Here is an 8955-nt window from a genome sequence, read left to right on the forward strand (position 1 = left end):
CACTGAGGGTTGCGATCCGTTGCCGGACATGGAAAAAGACAAAAAAAAAAAAAAAAAAGAAGATTATAAAACTACACTTGCCAAGGCCTTGACCCAGAGCAATATTAGACCCAGTGAACATCTCTGGGGATGAAGCTGGTGTACTTTTTTTAAGCTACCCAGATGATTCCAATGGGTAGTAATGAGACAATTCTGAGAAAACTCTAAAATCCAAGCCAAGAAGTTTGGTCTTGATTTACTACATAAAAAGTCCTCCAGCAAGGAAATGACACAAATCTTCTTACTCTTTTCATTAAATAAAAATTTCAATGATTTTTTGAAACCTAAAAAAAAAGAAAGAAATGAAAACTATGTACCTGTAAATGGATCAACTCCAGCCATGGTAGCTCCCATACTTGCAGAACCTGGCACATAACGACCAGCACCTACAATGCAATAATACTCCTAGTAAGCATAGGGAACTGCAAATTATAAAGTTCCAACTGCTCCTTCTTTACACAGAATAACTTATTTTCATTAGTAGTCACACTTCAGAATGGCATCTTTATATACATAATAAACGTGCTATAAATTTAATACAGAAAAATGCTTGTAACAGTGCCTGGCATGTGGTAAGTACCCAATAAATGTTAGCTAAAAAAGTAATTCTCAAGATACAAAGTAAACATTAGATGAAGTTTAGTGAATTACAAAAACATAAGTGGATTGGAGAGAAAGAAAAGATTTCCAGGATGAAATGTGAATTATATTCTATTTAAGCAAAGGGATAGGACTAGCTAGCACATAAGACAATCGGAAAAGACTTAGGAAAGAGTTAGGGATGGCATGACAACAGACCAGTCACATTTGAGATTATACTTGTGGCTGTCATACTGAAAATGGAAAGAAACAAAAAATAAGTGTAAAGAGAGAATCAGTAGGACTTGGAGTTGTTCAGACCCCTGAATCAGCCTTCATGGGAAGGAGAAAGGTAAGCTATTGTTCTAGGCTCTCTGAGTTTATAATCTAGGAGTTGGTATAACCAGTACCAACACATACAGAAAAGACAAACAAAACTAAAAAACAAAAATAAAATAGATAAATAAGATTAAAATAATGAAGAACACAAAATAAGTAGATTTGTTGAGTTATATGCTAACCGCCATGCTAAGCATTTTATATGCACATACTCATTAAATTATTAGTTAGATACAATTATAATTCACAATGTTTTAAAAGAGGAATGTTAAAATACTTGCCCAAGGCACTAAGCTATTAAGAGGCAGAGAGCAGTACTAAACTTTTCTAAATGTGACTCTCTGACCACTTGAATGACTGTCACCTATTCAGTAGGCAGATTCCCAGAGTCTACTTACAACCTAATGTTACTCCAAATTGGATCTACTTTAGAATCACATGGGGAACTTTTTTTTTTTTTTCCTTTTTGTCTTTTTTCGTGTCCGGCAACGGATCGCAACCCTCAGTGTCGCGCCCGTACCGGACCGGGACCAGCAACGGGATCACAAACCTCGGTGTTGCGCCCGCACCTCGCTCAGCCAGTGAGCGGGAACCGGTCTGTATGTGGGATCTGAACCCTCGGCGGGAGCGCTGCTGCGCTCCCAAGTGGCCCACTGTAGCAGTGCGCCACCGGGCCGGCCCTCACATGGGGAACTTTTAAAAATATCTAAGAGCAAACCATATCCAAGACTATTTAATCAGAATCCCTGGATGTGAATCAGGGCATGAGTATTTTTAACTTCCTCACTAATCTTGTGAATCAGAATCTCTGGGGTAAAACCTTGGGATAAATAATTTAAATAAACTTCCCAGATAATTCTAACGGACATTAGAAGTTTGAGAACTGTATAAATTAATAATGAGAAGAAAAAGAATTAATATTAACCTCAAGTTGTAAGCCAGAAATCTTTTGGACCCAGTGCTGGTAAAGCTGGGAGAACAACATCAAAAACAATAGTACCTAACATACAAGGGGTCTTCCAAAAGTTCATGGAAAGACTTCTATTATCTTTTAATTCTATTTTTCCACAAACTTTTTGAAGGACTCTTGTATAATGACGGCTTAAATATATTCCTGGCATTTTGCTAAATACTTCCCATGTATTATGCCATTTAATTTTCATATTTCAATATGATAGATGCTGTTAATTTTTTTTTTTAATAAAAGTATAGTTCAGTTATCCTAATAATACCATAATTCTCTTGGACATTTAGTATGCTATCTTGCATATCTACATAATCATTGCAACTTCTGAGTTATTGACATTGTGCAACAGTGAGACATGCTCTAATTATGATGGCTCCAGGAGTTCTCTTCATTTTGCTGGTATTGGTTGAAGCTTGGTATGTTCTTTCTGTTCCACAAAAAATCCTCCAATGAGATTCAGGAACTCTGTTGGTGTAAGTTTCAGAGCATCACTGTTCCTCAACTGCTGATAAAGAAAAAGTCATCATCTTATCTACTCTTCAGATCCTTACTACCATTTGAAATCACATATGCCATCAAAGACTTCCTTAACAGCCATTTTACCATCACAGCATTTAGCTTGATAGTTCGTTATTTTAGTATGCTGGTTACCAATGCACAGGGTGCAACCATTAGCATCTGGGCCACCAATTCATTCACGGGAGAAAGGAAGCTCACCAAGAGCAATTTACAACTTCGTGACACTGACCTAAGGTTGGGTATTGGTCCAATCTATGGCTGAGAGAGGATTGCAGGTTTTCATTTTTACAGATCACAATACTAAGTCTGCAAAGCCAGTGGATACCATAAAGGCTATGAATCTCTTCCCAAATTGGGTATATCATTCAGGAACTCTGGCTGAAGATCCAATGACATCATCACAAAAGATATCAAAAGCCATTCTGAAAATAGAGACTTCTTCAGCTGCATTAAAGTCCAACTCTGGCAATTTTTTTCCAGTAGTGTTGATGTTGAGGCACGCGTACCTTGGTAAATAATTTTACTCCGAAGATATACACCGACACTTCAAGAGCTTCAAGAAGGCCATTTATAACTGAGATTAGGAAGACTAATTCTGGGTAGCTGAGTGGAATGTCTCCTTCCATGCTAAGTCAAAATATGCCTGGGCAGACATCTTGATTGCACTGCTCCATCCAATATCAGGGACTCACATGGCTCCTTCTCTGCTTGTGATTGGTAGCATCTCGCCAGTGAGAGCATTCATGCTGTGTCTTGTTTGGTGGGTTCCCCTATTATCTAATTTCACAGATAAAAAAAATAGGCTCAGACAGGTTAAGTAACTTGCCAACTTCTTCATAGCAAGTAAGTGGTGGAGCCACATTTTGAACTAAGGTCTGTTTGACTCTAAAACCTATGTTTTTAACTACTCTGCTCTCCTGGCAGGAAGGACCACTGGAGAAAATGATGAACTCTAATAATATGCTATTTAGAAGTCATGAGAAAATTTACAAAAGTACTCCAGAAAAAGAAACAATCAGAAGTTAAAGAAAAGGAGATCCATCAAAATTGGAGATATAGATAAGGGAATTATCAGTTACTAGATGACATCTCCAAAATTTAAAACCATGCAAAATACTAAATATTTAGTGAAGAAAGATATAATAATCAAAACTGCCTCCCACCTGTAAAAGGATCAGCTGTAGGCAGTATGTTAGAAGATCCAGAAGAGCCTGGAACATACCGACCACCACCTGTTCATGTAAAACAAAAGAGAACTGAAGTACACCAAAATTTTAAATTTTATAAACAGCACAATTAGAAGAACCTAAACTCAGAGAAAAACAGAGGAGCAAGGCTGTCACATGACAGGATGACAGAAATATAGTCAAAACTCTTACAGTTGAGAAGAAACTAAAATTTCAATGATTCTCTAAATTTTGTTTTCTTCACTTTAATACTTTATTATATCTTAGCTCCAGCACTTAAGTATTAAAATAACAAAACTCAAAAAAAAAAAAATTGCAGGTGATCTCTGACCTAAGTAAAATACACATACAATCAATTTCTGTCCCTGTTCCTATCTGAATTCACTGCAATTCCTGCTGTTGCTCATGCTATCAAAACCACAGGCATTAAGGGCCAGCCCAGTGGCGCACTGCTACAGTGCGCCACTTGGGAGCGCGGCGGCGCTCCCGCGGAGGGTTCAGATCCCACATACAGACCGGCCGCTCACTGGCTGAGCGAGGTGCGGGCGCAACACCGAGGGATGTGATCCCGTTGCCGGTCCCGGTCCGGTACGGGCGCGACACTGAGGGTTGCGATCTGTTGCCGGTCATGAAAAAAAAAAAAAAACCCACAGGCATTAAATCTTAACCTTTTAGAGAAGCCCTGGTTTCATTAATTCATGTGCCAAACAGTATACCCAGTGCTGGGGATCCAGCCGGGAAGAAAATCACTTATATCCACTTAAGCTTACAATCTCCTGGAGAAAAGAGATGAGTGCTACAAAGGAAACAGATTTCCACTTATGTTTACAAATGTGTGTGAATTTGTTTTATCAATACCTCTAGGGAAATAATCAGGTTGTCCACAAAAAGATATGTAAGAATGCTTATAAAGTTAGAGTCTTTGAAGAGCAAAACAAGCCAAGTAGTTGCTAGATTTCCAGAAGGAGCAGCTGCTTTAATACCTGTTCTGTGCCCCACAATACAGCTCTATGATGTGGGCTCACTCTTTTTACTGAAGTCTGAAACTCCACAGAAATATTCAGGTACTAAGCACCTAATTTTTTTCTTTTTTTGTTAAGTGTAAGTATTTGGAGGGTTACAACATTTATAATTCAGTACTGAGTTACTTTAATAATTTTGTTTTAAGTCAGCATCAGGTGAGGTTAGCTTTATTACTTGAACGGGCAACAGAATTTTGAAGTAGGAGGAGAGGAGATGATTTGGGAACATGAAGTATCTCTGAGGAAAGAAAAAGCAGATCTATGTAAGGATTTGAGACAGGAGAGGATATGAAGTTCTTGTAGGACAAGGAAGAACACTAGCACATAAAAAATGGAGTCAGAAAGACAACAGGAAAACATTAACAATAAGGTGCCTATTTCAAAATTTTATGTAGAGTTGGCCCTGTACCTACAAAAAGAGGAGGCATTTTATTTCCTCCTGTACCTCAGTTCCCACGATCCAGAAGTCAGGCTAATACTACTAAGATGATAATCTACTTCCTAGGAGCCAGAATTCAGACTAATACTACTAGGATAAAAACTTACAGATGGGCATGAGCACCTAACCCCATTTATAACATTTTAGATACTGCATACTATATTACAAACAACTTAAAATGAACATGTGTAATACAAATCACATATAAACTAAAACTACCCATAATTCAGTCCTAGATATGATGCACAACTAACCAATTCAGCCTCATTTGAAAACAGAATTTCTTTTTACTAAATTTCACCACAATGTATTTTTAAAGAGAAAATATACTAAGAAACTTTCAAGTTTCTTTTTATTTCAAATGATTAAATTAAATTTTCTTAATTTTATTTAGTTTAGTGTGGCTGTATTTTTGAAAGACAACAATTTAAAATTGTTTCTATAAAATACAGAATTATTATATAATTTGAGACTTAAAAATATGAATGTGAAGTAAAAGCCTGCTGTAGATCTTGGTTTTTATTTAAACAGCTAATCATAATGAGTTTTAAACACATCAAAAAAATCAACCAATACTGATAAAAGTACATAAGATTTAATACAAATCCTAACTTACCTGTAAATGGATCTGAAAAACTGGTGTTCCCAAGTCCCAACATTTGACCTTTTGTGTTATCAATAATAAATTTAGCCACTTGATCCAAAAACATGGGATTCAAATCATTCTTCTGCAAGAAGTTGTATGCAGTTAACCAGGGATCATCACTGGTATTATACGGCAATTTATATGATGGTCCACCTTCATTGACGTCAATTGAGAAAACATAATCAAATTCCTATAACAGAAATATAAAGGAGATAAATGATTACCATCTGTTCATATATATTAATGACATATGTAACATAACACAGGTGTTATGTGTTCTTTATTTTAATAATTATAGTACTTAAACTTTCTCCAAAATGCAATGCAAAAATCTTCCTCTTTGGCAGATAAGATTAATAGCAACCATCTTCATGTGCTGCAAGATTACTATTTTACTGAGAATGAGGGTAGGGATGGGGATGGATTACAACTACACATTAATTCTAAGTACAAAGGAGGGTTTCCAACTGGTTGATCTCAAAAAGGATCAGCCAAAAACATCAGCTGTTACCATGCCCTACTCACCAAAATATGCTGGTATTATAGGCAATGCCCTGCAGGATTGCTCATGTCATGTCAAGTTAAATATAGCCAGGCATGAGGCTTTAGATAAAAGGTGGCACAGAGGCTCCTAATCCAAAATGATTAGGAACAATATATGAATGGGAACTCCCTAAAAGACAGATAATAGCTAATTTGTCTATCAAATGCAGCTCCCTCTATATGAAAAGATTTTTTTTTTAAGCCCATTTCAAGAAAGGAAAAAAATATAATTTTCCCACAGTAATGTATTTTTAAATGTCAAAAAAACCAAAGAAAATTTTATCAGCATGAGGAAAAGATTTAATTTGCCTAATGATTTAAGATAATGGTAATTAGAAAGAAGTCAACATACTTTCCCTTCATATAAAACTTTTCCAGATGTTTGCTGATTAGCACCAGATGAGCCAACAACATCACCAATTTTTATCCACCTCCCTTCACTAACACTCCACTGATAGGCTTCGACTTTCTCCCCATCTCTGATTAGACGAGTTTGTCCTTCTCTAGTACCTTAAAATAAAAATTTTAAGAATCAAAGGTAGAATGGCAGAGTAAAATTCAAAAACATTTAGATAGAAAATTCTTAACATTAAAATTTACACATAAAACAGAATATATATTTTGGTTTAAAAGAAAATTTTATTAAACAAAAGATTTTAAAATGTAATTCTACTAGAAAGTGACCAAAAGAAAATAACTATTAAAAGAAAATTTTATTAAATAAAGGAAAATTGACAAAACGTGATTCTACTAGAAACTGGTCCATCAAAAATGAAACAAGTTTTATTACTGAGTATCTGCTGCCAACACATTTTATTTCAGTAAATGGCTCTCGAGTGGCTCAAGGCCAAAAAGTAGAAGAGTTGATACCTGTTTCTCTCAGCCCTACAGCCAATCCTTCAGCAACTTTTATCAGCTCATTCTCTAAAATATATCCAGAAAACTATATCTTCTCAACATCTCCATCATTATCTCCTGGTACAAGCCACCATCATTTTTCAGTTGGATTGATTCAATGGTCTCCTACCCCTGCTCTTGGCATTGTATATTCAACCCAGCAACCACAGGAATTGTAAGAGTTTAAGTAAGTCCTGACAGTCTTCTGTTCACAACCGTTCAATGACTTCTCATCTTACTCTTGGTAAAGCCTAAATCCTTGGAGTAGTATACAAGACCAAACATAAACTGCCCCCATCCTCTCTGACCTTACCTTCTACTGGTTTCTACCATCCCCTCATCACCCCACTTCAGCCACAGAGCCCTTGCACTGGCTATTCATTCAGTCTCTGACACCCTTCACACAGATGTTGGCAAGATTTGCTACTTTGTTTCCTTAAGGACTTTAATCAAATGTCACCTTCTCAGCAAGGCTAAAACTGTCCTCCAAAGATTCCTGATCGTCTTCCAAAGGGCAGAACTGTAGCTTTCTAGCCAGAGACATTAACCAGTCAGTCCCCTTGCATCCTTTGATGTCACATTACTGAGTAATGGTCAGTGGAATCTGCGTGAGTATGATATAGGCCAGTTCTTGTCTAGTTCATCATCCTCTAATCTACCCTCTTAACCTGTCTCAATCTGTTGCAATTTGTTGTTTTGGATGAAGTAAATAAAGAAAATCCAGCCTCACACAGATAGGTAATTCAAAAAGAGGACTAGTTAAACAGCCTTTTCAGAAAATGTAGATATTTTACAAGTAATTGTTCCTTAAAGGCTACATTATAGAATCTGAAACTGTATCAATGAATCTTTCATGCTCTATTACATTAAAATCCATTGGTCTATCTTACACTTTGAATGCATCTTTTCCCCATGTATGGGTTTGTAACATCATGTACTGGTAAGCTGGAAAACATTGGTTCACTCCCTCATGCAGATCTTCTGCTTATTTACACATTACTCAACATCAAAAAATCGCATTTGTTGATATTACCACTGAAAGCATTAGAACAGTCTTTAAGTATTGGGAAGCTATCAAGATCCTGGAGACAGATAAAAATTTTCCAAAATTTTAATTTTCACTTGAAAACTCAAATTTTATCTTTGGCAACAAATATTGTCAGTTATTTTCCTTAAAGTGACATGCTCACTTTGTTCATTTTCAAAAAATGTCTGCCAATACTCAAGCCTGAATAACCACAGTCATTCTTTCAAATAAAAATGGTATTCCATGAAAAAGGGGGTAGTTCAGCCTGCAACTCAAATGACTACACAAGTGCTTTTCCTTGAGACATCATGGTATTTTGGTGTAGTTTATGTGTACTTTACATTTTGTCACCCACATTTAAAAAGATGTGTACTAAAAGGTCAAGATGTAAATATATTAATAATTTTTAATGCTTCATCAAGGATATTCTTTTTTTTTTTTCCTTTTTGTCTTTTTTCGTGACCAGTAACGGGATCACAACCCTCAGTGTCGCACCCGCACCAACTGGCAATGGGACTGCAACCCTCAGTGTCGCGCCCGCACTGCGCTCAACCAGTGAGCTGACCGGTCTCTATATGGAATCCGAACCCTTGGCGGGAGCGCCGCGGCACTCCCAAGCGCCGCACTCTACCGAGTGCACCACCGGGCCAGCCCCATCAAGGATATTCTTAAGGGCAAATAGGAATTTGTTTTTTTTTTAAACTACAACTGCATGACAGTAAAGAACACAATAACTACTGTAACACTTTCA

At 36.7% G+C, this 8955-nt stretch overlaps 1 protein-coding gene across 1 annotated transcript in view; it reads right to left on the bottom strand.

Moving 5' to 3' along the window:
- Positions 1 to 348: 348 nt before the first annotated feature.
- The window catches only part of PLAA (phospholipase A2-activating protein), a 43074-nt gene continuing 34467 nt past the window's right edge, over positions 349 to 8955 (bottom strand). Inside the window, exons 10-11 of the mRNA XM_008594344.1 lie at positions 3607 to 3675; positions 349 to 425 (exon numbers count right to left, since the gene is read on the bottom strand). Of these exons, the coding sequence (XP_008592566.1) occupies positions 349 to 425; positions 3607 to 3675 (146 nt within the window). The remainder of the gene's footprint in view (positions 426 to 3606; positions 3676 to 8955) is intronic.

The sequence above is a fragment of the Galeopterus variegatus genome, unplaced genomic scaffold (genome assembly GCF_000696425.1).
Source record: "Galeopterus variegatus unplaced genomic scaffold, G_variegatus-3.0.2 Scaffold10600, whole genome shotgun sequence".
In the NCBI taxonomy this organism is placed as follows: domain Eukaryota; kingdom Metazoa; phylum Chordata; class Mammalia; order Dermoptera; family Cynocephalidae; genus Galeopterus; species Galeopterus variegatus.